This window comes from Drosophila rhopaloa, unplaced genomic scaffold, assembly GCF_018152115.1.
Source record: "Drosophila rhopaloa isolate 14029-0021.01 unplaced genomic scaffold, ASM1815211v1 contig_178, whole genome shotgun sequence".
In the NCBI taxonomy this organism is placed as follows: domain Eukaryota; kingdom Metazoa; phylum Arthropoda; class Insecta; order Diptera; family Drosophilidae; genus Drosophila; species Drosophila rhopaloa.
The window spans coordinates 5,065,627-5,088,905 of record NW_025335059.1 but is presented as its reverse complement, the minus strand read 5'-3'; the positions used below and the strand labels follow the sequence as shown (position 1 = coordinate 5,088,905).

Genomic DNA, 23,279 nt, shown 5'->3' with positions numbered 1-23,279 from the left:
ATTTCCTTCCTTTTTGTTTAACCCACGTTGCCTGCAAAGCCTCTGCCTTGGTTTCCTTAACTTTTAGCTGATTAACATTTCTGAGCTGTGCTCTTGGCGCGGTGGAAAATGCAATTTTCCCATCCAACTGAAGTGAAAGGGGGCGGGGGCACAGGGCAAGGGGCAAAGGGCAACTTTTATGTAAATTTACACCCACAAATACGCACATACACCCGGACAAGGGGGCGTGTCGATGTGTGTATGTGTTAAAAGCGCAATAAACATTAATTTCACATTCTTTTTCCTTAAGCCACTCCACTGGTTTTCAGCTCCTTACACTTTGTTTAAGTTACTTCTGCTTCTCAATTTTTTTGGACTCGTTAAATTTTAAGAAAAGAGTGAAAAAATGGGGGAAAGAATAACAAAACAGACAATTTCTTTGATTGCATTGCCTAAAGAAAAATAACTAGAGGCTTCACCTTGAGGAGAGTTATTTGACAGTTAAACAAATTATTATGGAGATTTCCAAATATGCAAATGACCCACATTTAATCACTAAGCAAATTTTCGAATTTCATTTAATTTGGGCAGCAAACATAAATAAATTCAATTTATATGCTTACATTTTGGCGAAATTGCTGAGACAGTCCAACCCATTGCTAACCAATTAAGTCAACAAATGACAGAAAATACAGCTTAATTTCTCATCAATTTGGCTTAGTTGTATTTAGTTAGGAAATTATTACGCAACCAAAATATTTTCTCCAGTTTGCCTTTGCGAAACAGGCGTGAACTTTATAAAATTCTTAGCTAAAATTACATGAATAAGCTAGCAGTGTAAATGGGAATCCGTTCACACACAAATTCTTACAAAGGCTTGTGGGCTAAATGTGTTGTGTAATTAGCCCGAAACTTTCAAGTTGCATCTAGCACCCAAGAGTTGAGGGTTAAGTGCATAAGGGATTAGCTACAGGATCCGCACATTATATGGGTGGCATTTTGTCATGAATACCTGAGCTTATATGATGCTCATGGCAACGTCACCGGAAACATCAACTATCAATAGTCATGTGTGATATTTAAGAGACTTATTTGATATTAATTACATATTCCTTTTTATAGATTACCTTTATAGCCACCTTAACGTGTGTTGTATTTATTTGTATTTATTAAAACCCAATTACCATTTCAACATATTTTCTATCATTTGTATGTTTTTTTTTAAAATTTGTTTTGAAATTCGTTTTTTGTATAAAACACTTGTTTTTATTAAACAAAGGCCGATTTTCCTAAAAGCGTTTTAGGTTTAAATTGAAAAAATATTTTTATAACTTAGCTAGCCACTTATACATTCCATTTATAATTCTTTAATATTAGCTTCTTGGCTTTTATTTTAATAATTTTAGATATTTTTCCTGACATTTGATATGTCTAATATAAAGCACACAAACTTTGAAAGGTATTGTGCTTTTAATTAAAAATTATCTTTTATTATTACCAACTAATTCTCCCCTCTGAATGTATGATAATGAGACTAGGAACCTGAGCGAATTTCTGACACTTGACTGATGTTTATTATTTCTTGGGGAACTTAATACCAACCAGTTCCCCCGATAGACCACTCAGTCTCACTGCTTTGCTCCTCCAGATCCAGTTGCCCCTCTTTGGCAGTGCAAGATATGCAAAGTGGCTGCACAAACATGAGCGTAATACGTTAATGATGGTCTCTGCCTTTTCCCCCCCCCACTTAAAACTCCCCCTCCACCCCCCCTTTTTTTACCACCCGTAACTTGCACACATTGTAGCAGCGATTTGCATTACGCGCATTACTCAGTTCACTCATTTTGCCAGGGCTTCTTTTTCCCTTAGTTTTGGTATCTTGCAAGGAGAAAGTCTAAGCTGCATGGCTGCTACACCCCCCCTTAAAACCACTCACGCTGCTTCCCCCCAGTCAACAATCTGCGCCAAATTGTGCGCTCAACTGTGCAGCTGCCTTGCCGGCCCAACACCCCACCACCCCACCACCCCCTTTAACCCTTGCTCAAGACCCCCAATCTAAGAATTCACCTAACCCCAAACCCCAAACACCACCCAGAACACCCCACGATGGCCAAAGAGCTGGCAAAACAAAAGGCAGCCGCGCATTTTTCACAACTGCACTTTACTTTGCACTTTTCGCTTTCTTTGCATAAATTCTCGCCCACCCGAGTTTACTGTACTGCAAAAATGGGAACGCATAGCGAAAAAGAAAGAAAGAAAACAAATTGGCAGAAAAGTGTCACGCGAATAGACCGGAAGATATCCTTCAGTTTTGGCGTTTAAATTAATGTTAAAGAAGTCATAAAATTAAAAAAATATAAAATAAACTTATTCATTTATTTATTCCTATTTATAGTGTATTTAAAATATTTTATTGAACAAAAATTAAACATCTGAAATTAATTGTTTTGCAGTCTTAGATTGCTTAATATCAAAGGAATGGACTTTCCTTCAGTTAAATAAATTAAATTAGACACAATTTAAGATGATGTTGAAATTTAGATTTTTGTTAATTTAATTAAAATGTTGTTTTTCAGAACTATAAATTAATTACTTCGTAAACATGACATTTCTTTGCAATATCTGAAGATAAAGAGTACCCTCCAAATTCCCTAGTACCCGGTATAAAAACACAAACAGCGGTAGTTGAAGAAAAAGTTGAAGAAGAGAACGAAGAAAAAAAAAAGGGGAAGCTGAATAAATATGGCATGCAGCTGCTGCAGAAGATTTCCCGCTGAATTTTAAACTAAACACAAAAGCATAATGGAGAAATGGGAAAATGGAAAGCGCCAACAGAGCGCAATGAAGTGTATGGCCATGAGAACGGCGTAACATCAGCGGATCCGCGACCAAATGGAGCCGAGTTCCACGATAGGACAGATATGCAAAGGGCGATATAGCGCTGCCAACTGAGTGGCACTGATGGGGCTGCACTTCAGGCAGGCACTGTGTCGTTAACGCTGGATGTCGAGGGGGGGTGAATAGAAAAACAGGGGAAAAGTCATGACTGCAACTGCCAGACGAATTTGAGAAACTCTGACTCCTCTGAAGAAAGTCTTAGATGAAGTGCACTGATTTTCAGAATCACCCATGAAGCAATATACCATTCATTCGGATTATGAAGGTTCTTTCAAACTGCTAAACAATAATAAGATAAGGGTCATTGAGTTACTTACAACTCAATTCCGAATTATGATGAGTTATGTTTCACGCTTATAAAAAGATTCTGAATGTGTACATTTTGACAATGGTTTACATTAATCCATAAATAGCAATATTGGAATTAAAAATAAATTTAACAACGAATTAAAGACTTTATGTTTTGCAAGGCTGCACAATTTGTCATTAGCTAATATATGAAGATAGTATGATTACTATTCGCCACTTAGTCGACTTTAATGAATAACCATCAATTAGGAGCTGTCTATTACGTAATTATCAATGTGGGTGGGGGTTTGTCAGCGAGCAGATAACTTTGTAGATTTCTTTCAATTATTGCAAATATCGCTTAAAATATTAAGACGTAATAAATGGCAATCCCATAAATATTTACGTGGTTTTATCAAATTATACAAATGAAAGAAAAAAAGATTTTAATCTACTCAAATTTAACATCTATGATTTTTTATTTGAGCAGCATGCATATACGGCCCATTAGATTTCACACAAATCATGAATATTTAAAAACATTTCAATATGTGATTAAGCATTTTTTTTAAATTATTTGATTTGACTTTAAACCAGAAAATATGAGTAATGAAACCAACGAATCCACTTTAATTTGCAACCTCAACATTTCTGTTGCAGCTCCATTGAAACCCTGCGAGCGGAAACGCCCGAGGAGTTCTATGCAACGAAGCATGCGGATGATGACGGCCAACTCAATGGGACACCAGCAGATGCCGATGCGGTGGCATTGGGAATGGGAGCGGGATCTGGAGCGGGATCGGGAGCGGGAAAGGCCAGAGCAGCACCGTCGGCCATCTCCGCCAGTGACCACAAGCAGCGGCAATTGAAGAAGCTGCGCTTCAAGCGCGAAATGCACGCATTGGCGTTGGAGGGGGGCGATGTGGCCAGGGGCTACTGCTCCTGCGACGAGCAGTGGACGAACTCCTCCTCGCCGACGTCCACCACCACATCGGCCACCATGTCGCCGACACTGCCATCTGGTGCCGGAAATGCCGGCAGCGGACGTTACGCAACCGGAAATGGGCCTGGAAACTCGGGCGGCAGCAGCGGTATTGTGAAAATGGCGGTGGCGGGAAAGCGGGGTGGGCGGCTCAAGCAGCAGCATCATGTGCGCTTCTCCGATGAGAAGAATTTCTCGGATTGAGGAAAAAACCAACTACTAGACTGCACCTAATCTCTGTTTAGTCATAGGCTAACATAGTTTCCCTTTAAAAATTGAAGGGAAGCTTAAATCAAAAAAAAAACAAATCATCTGAAAACCCAACAAATTATATGGAAAATCCGTAGATAATGGTAATCAACTAAGGAAACTGTAAATATAGTTTGAAAGTGTTAGTTAAATATCTGTGTTTAGTTGCTCGATAGATTTGTTGTGAACCATATATGCATATATTTAGATATATATGAATATAATCAAGTAATTAAGTAAGTGTAGCACAAATGCATTTTTTCCACTCATCGGCAAATTGAAAACAAATATTGATGGAAATTGTTGATAACGGAACTCTGTTGACGGCATTGTAAATATTCTAGTCAAAATAAACATAAAATGTGGTATTATTTACTTAAAGTAAAAACTTGAAAATAAAATTAAAGTACACTAAACATGAAAAAAAACAAACATGGCTCAAAATAGATTAGATTAACAATGAAAGTAATGAGATGCATAATTGAAAACAAATAACTAGATAATTACTTAAATTAAAGCTCTGAGGATGAAACAAACAAGTGACGCTTTTTTTTTACTGTGTACAAAGACAACTAAAGCACAACAGGATAAGACACATTAATGCTTAATTTAATGAAAAATTCCACAGACAATTTAATTAATTATAGAACACACTAGGCCATTGTTGCTAAAATGCAACAAGTCAATTGAATTTCAGAACTTTGAACTAAATTTAAACTTCAAAACTAAAAACTTAAACCATATTTGCTTTCAATTCTACCAAAGTTAAAATTTCTTGAGCCTAACAAAAACTGCCAACCTTTCATTTCATTTATTACAAAAATCTTTTACTTTATCCTTTAGATTATTCAAACAAGTCTGCATATTTATAAGTATTCTTCCATTTATTTTGTAAAACATTCTGATTACACCCATAAAAAGCGTCGCCAAAAAAATTAAATATGATATTTGTATTTTTAAGCCTAAATTTATAATCGTCTAGTTTACAATACAAAACCAAAATGAATGCAGGACACGCAGAAATTAAATTAAGTGAATAATACAAAATAAAGTTAAACTAAATGAGATATAAACAAACCATTAAACTAAAAAAATAAAAAATAAATTAAATAAATACTAAACAACTTTGTTTTTGTCCGTTTGGAACCTTTTTGTTTATTACTTTAGTGAGTATATATTGCCTTAAGATTCTTGAACTGACTGGTTTTTATTGCTAGTGAATTTTAGGTTCTGGCCATGTTAAACAAAATGAAGTGTAGCTCCTTTTTTATAAAGATTGTTGATTAAAAAAACATGTTTTTTCAAAAATAGCACCATCGTAACCAAAACTGGACCGCAATTTATGAACTTTGGAAATGCCTGCTAACAGCTAATAAAGACCTTAAGACCCTGGTGAACCCGATCTCACCCGAAGGATTGCTGGATTCATTTCGTTTTAAATGCCCTTCGTTTATGAGCGGAATTTTCGTTCTGGCAATTTTAATGGCTAACATTTTTATGGCGCCCAGCAACGGTTATTAAATCAAATTTTATGTCTGGCCAGCAATAAGGCAGCAAAATGTTTCGGAAGGGAGAAAGTTTGTTCAGTTCAGACGGAATATTCAAGGTTCGTAGAGTTGAGTTCTTGGCAGCGAACACATCAAATATGTAACCATGCCACGCCTCCCCCCGCCCCTAAAACCGCCACTTTATCTGGTCTTGAAGCTTGTTTATGTTTGGTGAAAACTATTCCAATTAACATTGCCAAAAACGAAAACAAGAATGGCGCAAAAATTGGAAATGAAAGCTAAAAAAAAAAAACAAAATGCCCGCTGGTCATTTTGTAACTCTTTTGTGGACTTACTTTTCCGCCCATTTTCCCGCCCTAGTTTGTTTATTTTGTTTGATGTGTGTTGCATGCAACATTGTTTTTTTTTTTTTTAGTGGTTCGGTTGCCTCTCTTTTACTCGTTCACAAAAAGTCAAAGTTTTATGCGCAAATTTCATTATTCAAAATGTGTTGGTAAATGAGTGAAATGGGTGAAGAGTGTGCAACATGTAAAAAAGAACCGCTTGCAGGCATAATTAATTTAAAATTAAACACACTTCACATTCGTTAAACCATTTCGATGAACAGTAAAAGTTAGTGGAAGTTTTTTGTCATTTCATGTGCAGTTGTTTAGATAGTAATTGGGCCTTTTAATTACTTGTCAAAAATGTAGCAGTTCGATTTCTCGTAAAATGTAATTTAAATATTTGGCTTGCGGGAATAATTTATTCAGCAATTCAACGCACAGATATTAAAATCCCTAGCTCCAAGTGCTGCAAATCCTGCAGCTGAACTAAAATTCTCTAAACCATTAGCCACCTTCTGCCCCAGAGAAAAAACTTTATCATCAACCCACAAAACCAACTCCACGCCCTTCAAATTCTCCCAGCATCAACCACAACTTGCCGTAATGTCGGTTTTGAAGTGAATATTCGCTTTTAATGTTTGCTTTTTATTACAAACTAAATGCGAAAAATGTGTTGGCCAAGAGAGTTATGTGAAAAGGGGGTTGGATGGGGGGGGGGAGGGGGTGTCGTTGCTTGACACTTGCTACCTTTTTATTATAAATGTTTTATAGCGGAGAATTTTACAAATTACTTTTTGTGCAGCTCCAGTCACACACATGCGGACATAAAAACTTGATGACAGGTGTAGCAAATTAGGATTATTATTTTAAATACCAATGTCGACGCCCCTCGTTCCAGCTTTCCCAATGCTAATTAATGCGCCAAGCGAACTGCGAAACTTTTATGATGCATTTTAGCATGGTTTTTATTGGAGTTTTAACGCACATATTTGTGTAATAAAAATGTATCGTTTAGAATACATAAAATGTTTCCCCTTACGGATTTAATAATTATAGTTTTCACAAAATTCCGCAAGTTCTTTAATTAAAATTGTACAATTTAAAGCCATAAAGAAATACAAAATATGGCTTACAGTCTATTCAATTTAAACTCAATCTTGATGAATATACCTTTTAATTATTTAGCTCAAAATCAGAGCTCGATTATGTGTTTTCCCAGCCACCGCATCAATTAATTAATTGAACCTAATATATTTGAGCCTTCCTCTCTCAACTTGCACTCATTCCGGCTCATTAAACTTGAAGTGTTAAAATTTTCGAAGACTAAACTCAATGAAGGAGGCAGATTACCACTCAGACTTGACTGCTCATAAAAGTCTAAAGTTATGGCAATAATAGCAGCAACAGCAGAAGGTACAACAATTTGTTTTTGCCGCCATCGTGTGGGAGGCAACACACATTTATATGTTTTTCCACGGTTAACACGACGTATGCGTAATTTATGTCGCTCGCCGGCAGCAGGTGTACGGGTCACATAGCGCGGTTTTCATATTTCTAAAGTTCCGGCGCAAATTTGATGAATGTTTGCACTTTTTTAAGGCTATTCCATACGAGCCCCATTTGGCTGTGACTTTTGCTCTCGCAGATAGTGCGTTCATAAATTATTCACTCAAGAAATCATCAAGCTAAAAATTCTTTTCAAAACTGGCGCGCTCTTTTTGAGGTTGGTATTTTAAATGGCCAGTGCCACACTGAAATTTAGGGCTACCACTAACTGGAATTTTTTATATTATTGTCCAAAATTGTATAGGTGAGTCAAGTTTACAAATATATTTAATTTGGATAAAAAATATTGAATTCCATAAAACTTATTAAATTTTTGGTAAAATATCATGTTTTGTTCTTGAGTAACTAATAGTTAATAATAAGCTATAAATTGTTTACAAATAATAATTTTAAAAATGTTAACAAAGTATCAAACATAAAATCTAATTAAGATCTTATTTTATATTAATGAGATTTTTAATGTATTTTCCTAAGAAAAAGCAAACTGTTCATTAAATTAAAAATTTCTTACAAACACCTTTTAAGTCTTAATTCAAAACTATCAAATATTTTTAAGGGAACTGCACTTTTTTGACTTAAATAATAATAATTTATATAATAAAATAATAATCAAACATTTTTAATCTTTGGCTTTCAATTTAGCGTGCTCACCACTCAGTCAACTTTGCAACCTTTTATCTTAGCGGATGCACTTTCCTAACCGAATTGCTAGATGTTTGGCTAATATAAAGATATTTTAAAAGCTTAAATTGTAATTATATTATTTTATTTAATGTTCCTCCCTTTTATCTCATTATTAATACAATACAAAAGTCAAAAATCGTTATAAATCAATCTTAAATCAAAGGCTTAGGTTCTTAGCTTCACAAAGAAGTAATTTATATGGCTGTTCATCTTATTTTGGCGACTTATTATGGTCAAGTTAAAGGAGTTTCGGATTTTTTGATTAAAGGCCTGGAAAACAATAGTCAAACATGGGGTGCCTATATATGTATACTAATTAAGAATGGTTGTTGTTAAGTTAATGAAAGAATAAAAATGTATATTTTTTTTAATTGTCTTAAATTCTTACATATTTTGGATTTATATTAGCTAACATTTCTTAAAGTGCTTTGAGCTAAGGGCATTTTGTATGGGCTTAACAGTGCTTGAAACTGGAAAGGTACTGTTAACAGTGCTAGTAGCGGGGACTTACTCCACAAATAGCGGGGACTTACTCCACAAATAGCGGGTACACACTCCGCAATTCTAGAGGTGGGAGAGCCCTATTATTATGCAGACGCCAACGGTTAGCGATAGTTGACTGGGGCTTACTTCGCAGGTAGTCGAAATGTACTTAGCAGGTTACTCATTTTCTTTTAAAGGTGAAAAAACAACGATTATGAACTGCCAAGAAGTGATATTACCATTGATGTTAGAGGTAGAGTTAAAACAAACTGTTATCATAACATTATCTTTTGAGTTTTTTAAACCGTTCTTGCAATTAAATCTTTTTCAAAAAAATATAATTGACTATAAGTGCTGAGAACTTTGGCAAATCGGTGTTGTTCAAAGAATGAAGAAATAAACAAATAAATATTTAATTATTTTTAAATTTTCTAAGTCCGTTAGCACTAGAGGAGAACCGCTAAGGTTTCCGATTTTCGATAAGATAGAAGAACATCGATTGTGCCCTAATAAACATCGATATCACCGATGTTTTAGAAACATCGATGACACTGGTGTGGCCATCGATGCTTTGCCACCACCAATCGATGTTTCTCCAACTCGAACGGGCGGACGTGTCGCGGATGAAGGTGGATCTCTTGTGAATTATTCTTGTGCTCCGCGCACAAAAGCCAATCAGAGCTGAAAACAGGCTGCTGCCTTTTTGTGAATAAAACGGTTCGTGATTAGGTTTTTTGCCATATTTAGGGAAAAGTAAAGCGCATTCGTTTGCAAAACAACGCACTCACGCACACCCACGCCAAGGCGGGTGCACGCACAAGTGTAGGTGTGGAAACAAGTGAAATAGAGCTAGGAAAACAAACTGGGATGTGCTACTTGCTAAATATTTGATTAAGCTAAAATAAAAAGCCAAATAATAACAACAACAAAAACAATCAATCGAAAATGCGCGTGTGACGAAGAGAGGGCGAGTGATGAGAAAAAGAGAGGGAGGAGATTAGCATTCACACACACACACACACTCAAACGCTGACGTCGTCGCTCTGTCTGCTCTGTGGAGCAGTGTTGCCAGCCCACAACACGGCTGCCCGAAAATCCCAATTAAATAATTGATGTGTTCGAATCAGAATTGGAGTATCTAAAGCAGGGCTTTCAATTTACATACTCCTTATTCCCAATTCGGCTTATTGGCATTGGAGCTCTGCTGCTGAGTTGGCAACACTGGCCCCCAGAGATAGAGAGAGAGCAAGCGCGAGAGAGAGAACGTGACATGCTGGGGCGCTCATTTCAATTTTCCTCAATGAACACTTTTCACGGTTTTCGATTCGTCGGCTCGCGCTTTCCACAGTCGTGCGTTGTTTTGCTCGTGGAAAAGTTGTAAAGCCCAGCAAACTACAAATACATAATATAGCCAACATTTATTCGCAGTGCATGTGCAGCGCGGGAGAGCGACACCCAGCCCAGCGAGCTGTTAAATAATTTTTAAAGTGTTTGTGTTTTTAACGTGTACAACCGAAAATTCTATGCCTTTTGCATAACAAAAACAAACCGAGCAAATAAAAAAAAGTGGTGAAAAAGCCATACTCACAGACACACTTAACACACACAGAGAGAGAGAAACGGACGCCTACGTCAATAAGCGAAAAACGGTAAGCGCAAATTCTTTTACCCCATGTTGTGTGCTTGCCAATTGGAAAATTTCTTATTTCCCCTCCCGCTCTTTTGTGACCCCCCTCTCCCTTGCTCGCTCTTACACTTGCTTTTACGTTGTTGGCAAGCAGCGCTTCATCTTCATTCATTTCCACAAACAGCCACACATACCAGCACACCCCCGCTCTCTTTGGGAGAGCCATGGAGTTTAGTGTGACCGTATGTATTTGTTGTAGCTGGTCAGGCCACTAAATTTGTATTCGAGAATTTCTATTCGCCTTTTGTTTAAGAAAAAAAACTAACCACACAATGCTTTGAACATTTGCACATCATATTGTTCATAAAAAAACAAAAAAAAAAAGGTTAACAATGGCTCATAGAACTTGGGTACGCGTGTGTTAGTGCACATTCTTTATCATTGATATGTTAAATGTGAAATGTTGAAATTCAAATTAAGCTCTGCCATTTGTAAATAAAAACAATGGAGTGAGAATCAGCTACTGAAATTAGCCAACGATAAAAGTTACTGGTTTTTGGTTGGTTTTATTAGGGAAATCACGATGAGAATTTGTTGGCTTAATAAAATCTGAGTGCACTGGGAAAAAATATGTTGGCTACTACAAAGCTATTTTGTTGTTTGCATTGGTCCCACTGTTACCAACTGAAGTTAACCGCCCCACCTGCTCTCGCACACACACACACAGACGCACTTGCACTCTGACTGGCTGGGGCATCGATGTATGGGTGTAATTAGCAACAAAACTCTCGCTGGCAACTGCATCGCAAGAGATTTGTTATTGTTATTGTTGCTGCTGCCCGGACCTAATTTCTCTCTTTCTCTGGTAACGCTCTCTCTCACCCTTTCCATGGATCCACAGTCTAATTTACATTTGAATGTGCGTGAGCGTGCATTTGTTGATAATTATCAGCAAATTACTAAACGCACTTAGTAGCGGCACAACAACACCAATGTGAAAAGTAATGCATACATACAATAAAAGCTTATACAGTGGTAATTCTTAACATTAATTTAATTGATTTTAAGTGTTCGTTTTATATTTACAAAAAATATAAGAATAAGTAAAGTATAAAAACAAGTTGCGAAAGTTAATTTCAGTTAATTAACCCTTCTTCAGGGTGCAAAATATATTTTTAAACTAAAAAAATCTGTGTAACCAATTACTAAAGAACGAATTTCGAATGACCACTGTTCAAAATAGTTTTTTTATACGTATACAACCAAAAGGCGTGTTCAAATGACATTTATAATGCAGATTTCACTCCTATTGCTGGCCTCAACAATTTATTTATTCTATAATTATTTTATTGTCATTCGCTGGTACGGGTAGGTGGGGTTACTGAATTTTTAGAATAATTAATCAACTACAATAACTTTTTGTTGCTAATTGGCAAGCCGTTCTGTGAATTAATCCAAACACCGATACAGAAATAAACCCGTTGCTATGTCTACGACTTCGGCTTGAATATAGTATAAATTGGCAATCCAACTTTGGTGGCAAAAACTTAGTAATTCACTCACACGCATACACACAGCGAAAAAAACGCGCACGCCGATTGTTTATTAATATATTTTATTTGTACAAATTTGGTTTATCGTTAGCGGCAAATGTTGCTTTTTTCATTTTTATTATTAACTTCATTATTCGAGGCATGGCACGTATTTCTTACCTAGTTATTTTTTGTTTCGTATTTTATTACATTGTGTTGATGGTTTGCGAGTGTGTGTGCCTTTTATGGCCAGGACAATGAGCCAATTTTGGTAGTGAAGCTAGTTTCTCAATTAGGCCAAAGCGCTAAACGAAATTTAGATACACTTAACCAAATATAAATTATTAAATTTTGTTGGTATAATTTTGAATTAAATGTTTAGTTGAACCGAGCATATATCAAAGGTTATTTCATAGAATTTACCAACAAAACACATTTATTTTCAACGTAATCCCCCATTTAATTCCCATTAGTTGGTGGCCCTAAGCATACTTCTCCGAAAATATTGTAAAAACCTTGAAAAAATCATCTTTAATTCCGACTAGGAAAAAACCCATTTACATGATATATGTATCTCAAGATCTTTTGTTTACATGACCAACAAACCGAGAGAACCATTAAAAAGTTGAAATAAGCCACAAAAGCTGCAAACAACAAACAGCAAAACTTCAATAACAATCCATCAAAAAGTTGAAATTGCCCAAATCCAAGACGAAACCAGATCATGTAGAGCATTAAAAAAAGCACAGACATAATGGCAGGCAGGCAGATCCCCAGCAGTCATGCCCAGATCGAATTATAAACACGAAATGAAAAGAAAAGCATTTGTAATGGATGGTCTTTAAGTTCTGTCTGCTGCCGATTTTGCCTCTTACAGTGCCTACAATGAATCGAAGTCTTTATTCCGGCATATGGTTGCAGCCGAAGTTCGGTGCCAAGTAGAGTTGAGAAGATAGAACATAAAAAACAGAGGAAATAGGGAGTATAGATGTAGGGTAGCGCACGGCTATATCGTTTGTAGGGTGAAGGTTATAAAAAAATAGTTTAGTTTTAAGTCTAAATATTCAGTAGATGTCTATAGAATTGGGAATTTATAATGTTGTAAGAACATTACTTTAATCTTTTAATATATTTAGTGTTCAACATAGAACTTATAATAAAGAAATTAAAATAATTCAAAATATTTGACTATTTATAGTTTAATATATTAATAAGCCAACAAATATTTAAATTGTAAAAATAATAGCTAATAAATTTTGGCAAATAAATAATAAATAAATATTCCTCTTATAATAAAGTATAAAAAATGTGCAATACTTGAAGGACACATGGACTGTGACTGAAAAAGTGAAACTTGGATAAATGCTAAATGTTATTACCGAGCCAGAGTATTGGGGGCTTCCCTTCTGCCTTCCACACTTTATCACTCGCTACTGAATTCCAATTGTGGGGGTTGGGCGGGGAATATCACTAGCACTTGGGGGCTTCTTCTTCGGGCATTCGGTCTGCAGCAGGCTGCACAGATGACGATCGTCCGCGAATCGGGAATGTATATACGAGTATGAGTATATATTGTGGGCATTAGCGTTAAAGAGTGGGGGAATTGAGATGGGAAGGAAAGAAGTCAAAAGACGAACGATAAGGCAGGCAGACGGTGAAGACGTTCTCAGACAGACATGGCGTATACGCAGCGTTGTACGCGCCTGTACATATACACATACATGTATGGGTAGTATCTGTGTGTTGGTTGTGCTGCTGCTGCTGCTGGCTGCTTTTTACTACTATGTACTACGGGTTAACACCAGTAGCTGTCTGACGGCTTGACGTTGTTGTTTGTTTCTTCGTTTTTATTTGTTTTATGCTGGGTTTTTGTTCGATTTTCATCGTTGTACTTTTTGAAGTTCAAGAATATGGAAAGCAAGAAGGAGGTAGTTTTGTGAGTGTGAGAGTGGGGCATTTTAGAGTCTCGTTTTGCGTCTGCTTCTTGGCTCTCTTTCTATAACCCAACACCTCACACCCCCCTCCAGCCCAGTGTCGTTTTTATAAAGTCTTCGTCTTCTTGTTTGACACTAACACATCCTTAGGTGGCTCTGTATCTGTGTGTATGGCAACACACATTGATGTGTAACTTGCTGTTGTTGTTGTTGCCTCAAACCAGTTTTCATGTTGCGTTAGCTGTTGTTGTTGTTGTTGTGTATCTTGTAGTACGTCTTGCAGACTCGCCCCTCAGCATTCTACAAATACTATAAACATCGAGTTGTAGTACAACTTCTTATGGCATCCAGTTGTGGAGTCTGCAAGAAATATTTCTGGCTGGAGTTTTCTTGCTTCTTTTATTTTCGCTTTTATATTATTATATTTTTTTTATGATTAAAACATTCCTACTGAAAATTATCATCGTATTAAAAACCACAATGATTCATAAAAAAACTTTTTCTCCAGGATATTTAAAAAATGATTTAATGGAGGCTTTTTCAGCACATTGAACCGTAAGATTTTTTTATCTTAACCTTTGTTGAAGTTTCTTAATTCTTTTAAAATAAAAATAATATAAGTCATGCCATTACTAATTTATGCTAAGATATCAATACAACTTTTAAAGCACATAGTAAGCTACTTAGTCAGTACAAGTTTTTAATTCATTAACCACAGAAGCGATTTGTTTTAATATTTTCAAATGATCTCTGTTACTTTCGTACAATTTTGTAAAGAATGATGACTTATAGTCTTGACAATTTTTTAGAAAAAAAAACGAATTCCGTAGATAAAAATATATTTTGATTTTTAACCAAAATATATATACATATATTAAAATTCATAAATCTGTAAAGAAGTCAATTTCCCTTTGACTCACTCAATCTTGGGCTCCATTCGACCGTCTGACCTTAATCCGCACCTGTATTCCACTTTTGGTATTTCAACTGCCAACCGGCCCAACTGAAAAAAGGTCCAAAACATGCGTTTGCCCCTTCATGGGTTTACTGCTGCTGCTGGTTGCCGTCGTCAACGTTTTCGGGATCATTAATTACGTCTGCTGGGTCTCGGCCTCTCTCAGATTCTCCCTGCACCCTCTGCTTTTGGCCCAAAAGAGTCCAAAGAACCGGAATATTCAAGAAGGAAACAAGAAGTTGTCTTTGAAACTCTCCGATTTGTATTTGCTTTGGTTCGCTCGCACGGAATCAAGCTTTAAACTTCGACTTCTTTTCTTTGTTGAATCCATCTAACGTTCATGTTTCATATTAGAATTTTTTATTGTTCGAAGCTGCCTGTGATAATAATAGGTATAAATATGAATCAAGGGGCGGCGGCAGAAGGGGCAGCTTGAACTGGTTTTTAAAACCTATAAAAAATAATACCTTTTCTTTGATATACTGCTGGGATTTGCATTTTCCTCTACCTCCTGTTCGTAGGAATGAGTCCGGTGGACTCCACCTCCTTCGACATCTTCGATGAGTAAGCCGTCTTGGCCTCATTAGTGTTTCTGGTATTACTCATCGCGTTTCCCCCTTTCCGAGATCCAGACTCTCCTCTCAATTACTTATCGAGAATTATGCGCACAGCTTTCGGTTTCTGTGAAAACGTATGACAATTTATATTCAAATTCAATGTGATAGCTTAGCGCTTATCCTGTATTATAAAACACGTTCCAAATAAGCCGGCAAATGTTTGTTTGTTGGCCCCAACAATGGCACACATGGCGCAAAACAACATAAATTGTGGTATTTATATTGAAAACATTCCCAAAACCGGTTCACAAATCTATGCTGTAATAAAAAACCACCAAACAAACCGGAAAAAATTTTTGGTTTTCGGTTGTTTTTTATTATGTGCACCGCTCTAAACGCTGCTGTCTCGGGGGCTACCGTTCCAGTCTCGGTATCCGTTTCAGTTTCAGAACCGGCCTATGAAGCCGAATCAAGATCAAACCAGATATATTTGGCTTTTACTTTTCAAAAAATAAATATGCGCAAGTTATTACTTATTAAAATAATTTGAAAAATATAAGTAAATATTAATGGCTCGAATTCAATTTAAACCAACCAACAATCGAAAAGGCTGTCCCAAGATTATTTGCCACTTTAGTTAGAAAAGTCTATAAAAAATGTAGCACAATATTTTAATATTTAAAAAAAATGCAAAAACGTTGACGAGGTAAACAAGGCACACTTATCAATCCACACACACTCAGAAAGCAACAGAAGAGGTAAAAAGAAGCAAAAAAAAAAAAAAAGAAACACACACATACTCGTATAGCTGATAAGTCAATATGTAATTTAAATTTTTGCTTTTTAATAATGATAAGCCGGAAAAGTCGCTAACATACATATATTGCGATTGTGTTCGCACACATTGTTTTTGATTTTCATCAGTCGGTCAGTTTGTCAATACTTTGCTTGCCAACTGAAATCGCTATCAGCAAGTAATACTTTTATACTGATATACATAGATACTCGAGTACGAGGGTACAAAAGTGTATTGGTTCCGTACTTTCGAACGCAGATGTTACGATTCAGATACAATTACGAGTACGGTCAAATAATATTTCCATAACATTGTGTTATTTCATTTTGTCTAACATTCAAATTTCCTAGAATTTGTTTATTTATTCGATTTCTCTCACACTTTTCTCGCTCGTTTTCAGTGAGTGAGAATATCTAAAAGCAATGCATCATAGATACGTATATATTGAGATAGAAAGATATACCGACAGACAGACATTCTCCAACTAAGCAAACAAAACAGGCGAACGATGAATTCATTCTTAATGAAAAACACATACATCTGCATCTGTCTCTGTATTTGTTAACAACAGTAGCAAAAAAAACACATTTTTATCTGCTTTCGAGGCAAAATGAATGAAAAGGCAATTTTGCAATAAAATTTATTACTTTCTGGATGTTTTGTGTAGTTTTTACTTAAATACATTTTAAAGAGCTTCGCTTTGTTGGCGTGTAATGAAAATGATCAAACAGATGTAGCAAGGCAATAATAAATTATACTTAAGGAACTCTATTTGTCTAGTTTATGTGAATGAAAAGAGAAAACCATATGAATCAATTAATTGGGCTATGAGCACATAATGCATTTGCAAGTAAATTGGTCATAAAATATTTAATTTATTTACACTGTTGCAAATGAATAGTACCAAATATAATAAATAAAGTGTATTGAAACAAACTTTTTAGGAAAGATTGTATTGTAGAATGATTTTTGGCTATATTCCTTTGATATATGGCTTCCGTTCTCTACTCTTGCTCATTCATTTCTTAAATGTTTCCGGTGATAGCCTGACTGAATCTGGTTCCAATATTCATCACTGACACATTCATTCGCCGCCATATAAAACCTCTGAATTCAGATACGAAATTTTAACAAGACCGCACAGTTGCCAACTCAATGTTTTTATTTTTATTTGCATTATTACTGTTCAACAGATCGTCAGTTTATGCATTTTTTCTGCACGTTAACGTTAAAACTTTTAAGCCGTTTCCTTGACAGACTTGTGCGTGCTGTCAGACCGAAAAAAAACCGACGAAAATAAAACTGAGCTGCGTAAAGTTGGGGGCCTAGATAATCTATATAGTTATTACTCACGGCACGTCACAACAAATACAAATAAAATACAAAAAAAAAAAAAAACAGAGAACTGAAAAGCTCGAAAAGTGCGAAACAAAGCGAAAAGAACCGAAAACTAAACTCGAAATTAAGATATGCTAAAAAGGCGAAAGAAACTTGGTTGATTATAACTGATAGCTGTGGGGGCTGGGCGGTGATGAGAGTTACAGATGTGTGGGGTGTATGTATGTATAATGTACATATATCTATATGTTAGCGAGTTTGACTCGTAAACTTGTTGACAACAACTTTTGTGCAAGTGTTTGCAGTTCTTTTTGGGTGCTATTGCTGCTTGAGAATCGCCTGTTATTTTATCTCCATATATACGTATACATATTTCAGTAGGTGTGGGATGGGGGTAGCAAACTGAAGGGGTGTGGTGTGGGGGTTGTAATTGGTATTCAGCGTTTTACTCTTTTTTCACTGTTGCTGATATGGCATTTAAACCATTATATTGTGTCGACTCTTTACCCATGTCACACACTATTAAATACAAACTTATAAATATACACATGCATGCCAGTACAGTGCGTTTGGAATGTGTTTGGCGATGTGATTAAATTTAATTTAAAAAGTATTTCTTATCTCTCTTTACAATGATATTTTTAATATTATCAATTAAGTAATTATATGTACTTATGTTAAAGATAGCAACCTTTTATCTATTGTCTTAATAAGATATTAGGATATCCTACAAAGAATTATTAGAACTATTGATAAAAAACCATGTTTATTTCCATTGTCAAATAAATATTTGTTCAGTTTGTGCAGACATTTTGTTAAACTCCAAATTTTAAAAACCATAACGATTTCTCATCTATTTTGGCTGATTTATGGTTTCGTTGAACACTGTACTGTTTTATGGTCGGGGTCTCTGATTAATCTTAACTCGACTGGCGGTCGGTTGCTCTGTCGGCCGATCATTCGCTTATTCGCTGGTTGATTGGTTGCTCAGTCAGTCAGTCGGTTAGTCACACGGTCACACAGTCAGTCAGTTCGTACGCAGTCATGTCATTCATTTGCCATTTCAAGTGCTATACACACTCATGATTGTGTTATACGAACTGGGAATATCTATATAAACGCTCAGTGTAGTTTTTGTGTTCACTGGATGCCGGCTGTTGTCGGTATGTTCGTATGTATATGTATTTAAAGAGTGTGTTCCGTAATAAGCTTAAAAGTGTAGCTATTGCTGGTGGAGCGTTTGCTATTCATTAATGAGTTGTTTAGCTGTCAACTGTCGGTTGTCATGCTCAATCCATTTTGTATATACCGATTGTTCGGATCTAGTATAGATACATGTGCACTATAATGGATATCATTATTAATTTTCATTATGCAAATGGCTTATACCATTATTAGAACCAAAGCAAACTGACGCCTCAAGTGCTATTCCTTAAATTATATAATCTTACGTTTTTAATGAATCTTGAAATGGTTCTTAATAGACCTACTTATATGTATTTTTGTTATTTATGGGTAACTTTCCATTTCCCTTGTCATATTTACTTGCATAACCTATTTGGCTTGAAATAAATTTATTTTTAAACAGCCAAAAATCAGGCTATTCACGATCCCAGATATTTGTTTACGTTTGTAAACCGCCTGCTGATTTCAATTAATCTTGAATTCGTAATCATAAGTGGGAGCAGGTGTGTGATATTGTTTGGGGTTGGTTTGGTAGGCTGAAATCCCAGGCTGGTCGCCATGAAAGCGATCGCGCACTACACTCGCACTCGCAAGGGCTTCATCAATCAAGTAGCCAATAAATCAAGTAATAAATTTTCTGATATCAAGACAAAGTCATGTCAACTTAAACTCAAAAATTAATAATGATAGGAAGATTTCAAAAAAAAAACTAGATAAAATGTTAACTTTAAAGAAAAAGGTAGTTATACTTAGTTATAGCTAGTTAAAGTAAACTTCAATAGTGTTTTCCCATTTTAGTTAATTAATATTTATTAAAAGTTCAAGTTTTATTTGTGTAGATCTGAATAATAATTTGATGGTTTTTTAAGCGAGCTCTAATGCTTTTGCCTTATTGGGTTAATTAGTAGATTTCATTGGAAAGTACAATTTAATTTTTTCTGAAGCATATTCAGGTAGATAAATCTTTTATTTGATCCCATGTGGTTCCCCTTCCACTTTCCCCCCAACCCTCCTTAACAGATACATACCTCACTGGGCTACCTGTTAAGTTGTAAAGTAAATAATCCACATGAGGCACACTTTTGAGTAAACTACCAAATTACACACAACCCTTCACCCGGCCGCTTTTATCCCGCTGTTCCACTCAAAAAGCAAATAAACCTGAGTGCCTCCGCCCGCTACTTAATTCGATTTTAGTGGTATCTGTGGTTCGTGTTTTAGTTTTTGTTGTTGCTGCCGCCGATGTAAGGTAGCCTCAAAATCGTTTCGGAAACTGCCTTTTAACTTTGGACCCTGAACTACCCTTTAAAGTTTATAGATGGGGATACTTACTTACTTAGTAAAGTTACAATTCGGTTTGTAGTTTACGGAGAAAAAATAGTTTGAATTAAACTTAACTGAATTGATTTAAATTAGTTTTTCTTTCAAAATATCTTTTCACTATACTCTTCATAATATTTCTAGCCATAATATTATAAATGCGTTATTAAAAAAATCGAAGGTGTACCTTGAAACAAATAAATTTGTATTCCTGGAAAAAAAGGATTTAATTTTTACCCATCTAAAAGGGTAACTTCCAGTCGCTCCCCGTTCAATTATCACCAGACTCACCTGTTTATGTAATGCTCACTCACGAAATTCACTTAAGTAAAAGCGTCAGTAAATACCAAAACAAAAAACCAGAGGGAAAGAAAAAAGCGTGGAATGAAGAACAAGTGTAGCATTTGTTAGATGCCTTTCCCTACATTTCTTTCCACTTTTTTTGAGCGCTTGAAAATAATATTTATTCTTTTTTGTTTATTTTTTTTACTTAGGTATTATTCAAGCTTTAATGGCTAAGAGAGACAGAGATACAGATACGGTGACCACATGCGTGTGCGAGCCCGTCCGGCTGTATTTGTATCTCAGAGTTTGTTGTGTATCTATAGTAAACAATTGCGCGTAAAAGGAAAACATGCACACGTAAGAGCGGCGGGCAAGCGAAAAAATTGGCTCGAAAGAATGGACTGGTAGTGAAAAGAACGAGAAATATAATGAAACCGACGGCACAAACTGTCGGAGACATCGTTAGCGCGCTGGCCGATCCTATCCAATCCAATCCAAAACAAACCGAAACGAGCCCCGCTGTCAGTTGCCTATCGAGATACATATGCGGGTGCGGTCGGGGGGGTGGCGGTGGGCTGGGCTGCACAGGGGGCGGTAATGTAGGGGGAAGGGAGGCGGTGCGGTAATATAAGGACCGCTCCACAACACACACGTATGCGTAAAAATTCTTTTGGTCTCGCGCGCGCGTAAAACGTAAAAAAGAAAATGAGAATGAGTTGAGAAAATATATTTTTTCCACTTTTCGTACGATACGAGTATATGTACACCTCTATATATATGTATATAAACATACATAAACGAAGAAAAAAAATACAATTTGTTGCTATTCGGCCCCACAGGCATCTCAAAGATGGAGATGAACCAGAGGAGTTCTTGTCTGGATTTTATATTCATTTATGTGCAATTTTGTATGTGTTTCGCTGTCGGGTTTCTTTTATTTATTTTGTGCTTTTCTCTCACTAAATTGATTTGTTTGTGTGCAGGAGTTTTTAAACCGGTTGCAGATGGACTTTTTCTGTTTTTACGGTTTGGTTTGTTTGGTATTTGCCTGGGCAGCAACAGGAATTGGTCAGAAGATTGACCGTTTTATTACGTAGCTTATCAATATCAATACCATAATGATTGCAATATATTTCAGCAAACATTATGAAATTGCATTCATGGATATTGGCCCCATTATCAGTTTACTAATAAGTCAACGTTTGTACTGAGATAAATGCATTCATTGCATTCTTGTTGACTTATTAATAAACCATTTTTATCTTAAGAAAACTTGGTTTGCATTTCATGCCCTGCCTTGTTCGTTTTGCTTCTTGTTATATGTTTAAAAGAAATACCAAGTTCGATTTCGTTTGAAACGTTTTTCGACTGAGAGCACTAGTGATAAAGATATCGCACCCACTCTGGTTTCTTTCCACCGGTCTTATCTAAATCCTCCCTCCCCAGGGAGTATTCTCCGACAGGAACTCAAGGGAGCACCAAGAAAATGAACGCCTGACTGAAATACCAATCAACCCACTTCAATTATGCGACATCGCCCGATAAACGGCACAAAAGAAATAACTATATTCATAAATGTGTATATATTCGAACAGTGTACAGTGGACGCGTAGTACGTGTGCACATTGCCAATCTATAAGTAGAAGATGAATATATAACGCCAACGTACAACACGTTTTGTTCATTTTTAATTAATGAAACTTATTTCGAGCCGCGACCGACGAGACACAGACAAAAATAAGGCATCAAAAACAAACATAACAAAATTTACTAAGGGAAAGAAAAACAAAGAGGTGGAAGGATATTAAATAATCGACTGTGAAATACCCTATCTCTCAAACTAGAAAAAGTAAGAGTGCTACAAGATACTTAATTCTGGGAAAGATCTGACGATTTACAACACCTTTAGAAAGGTAACCTGTTTCACTTACCAAATCCCATTATGCACTTGCTAAAAAATCCCCAGTACAATTATTGATTGTGGTTTTATCAAATAATCAGTTAGATCTTTATAGGAACGGTGGAGTTTCCAGTAATATGACCCTTTTAAGCTCACGATTTTATGTATTACATAATATTATTATTACCAAGCTTTCATCATATGCAATTGTTATTAAAGTGAGTAATTTAAGGAAATAATAAATTTATGTTTAATGTCGTACTTAGTAGTTCACTGATTCAGAGTACTCGTAAATACAATAAGTAAATACAGACAATAGTGGATTACATTTGAAATAAAAACTATAATATCAAATATTCAAGCCTATTTTACTTCAGGAAAAGTTTCTTTATTTAAAGGCTAATGCTATAATCTAAGTACCCTAATATTCCCTTTGTCTGCACATATCAGTACAAGTTGGTCTGTGTTTTGTCTGTCTTCTGTTTCTATAGCTTCCATATATTTATATTTTTCTGCACGCATACATTGGATTGGCCATATCTGCTGATAGGTCTGACTATACCAACAGCGCACCGAATTTTATCTCTATTTCTGGGAAAGAAAGCCAAAATCAATTTAGTGTGATTTTTATTCTAACACCGAAACGAATAATCAAATAATTTATAAAAAAAGAAAAAGAGGAACGGTATGGAGGCCTCGATAAAGGCCGCTTGTGCTGTGCCACACGAAAGCAAATGAACCGAAAAAGTACAAATATTTTGCTACCAACGTCGTATAATTTTTTCATTCATGCGCTAATCGTTCGAATCACACAGAAACACACCCCATTGCTTTTCTTATAAGACTTGATGTGTGTATCAGTGTTGGTTGTATCTACACACTCGAAC

At 35.9% G+C, this 23,279-nt stretch overlaps 2 protein-coding genes across 10 annotated transcripts in view; both read left to right on the top strand.

The window, feature by feature from the left end:
• LOC108046762 (neuroligin 4-like) overlaps positions 1–5,458 on the top strand; it is a 45,690-nt gene extending 40,232 nt beyond the window's left edge. The window contains 1 exon segment of the mRNA XM_044458990.1: positions 3,860–5,458. Coding sequence (XP_044314925.1) covers positions 3,860–4,351 — 492 coding nt within the window. The 3' untranslated portion in view covers positions 4,352–5,458.
• Positions 5,459–9,557: 4,099 nt separating this feature from the next.
• LOC108037126 (putative transcription factor capicua) overlaps positions 9,558–23,279 on the top strand; it is a 44,488-nt gene continuing 30,766 nt past the window's right edge. For 4 of the 9 annotated variants that reach the window (XM_044459035.1, XM_044459034.1, XM_044459029.1 and 1 more), the window contains exons 1-2: positions 9,559–9,680; positions 10,392–10,612. The gene's annotated coding sequence lies outside the window, so the exon portion shown is untranslated. The other 5 variants (XM_044459032.1, XM_044459033.1, XM_044459031.1 and 2 more) reach the window with 5 other exon arrangements.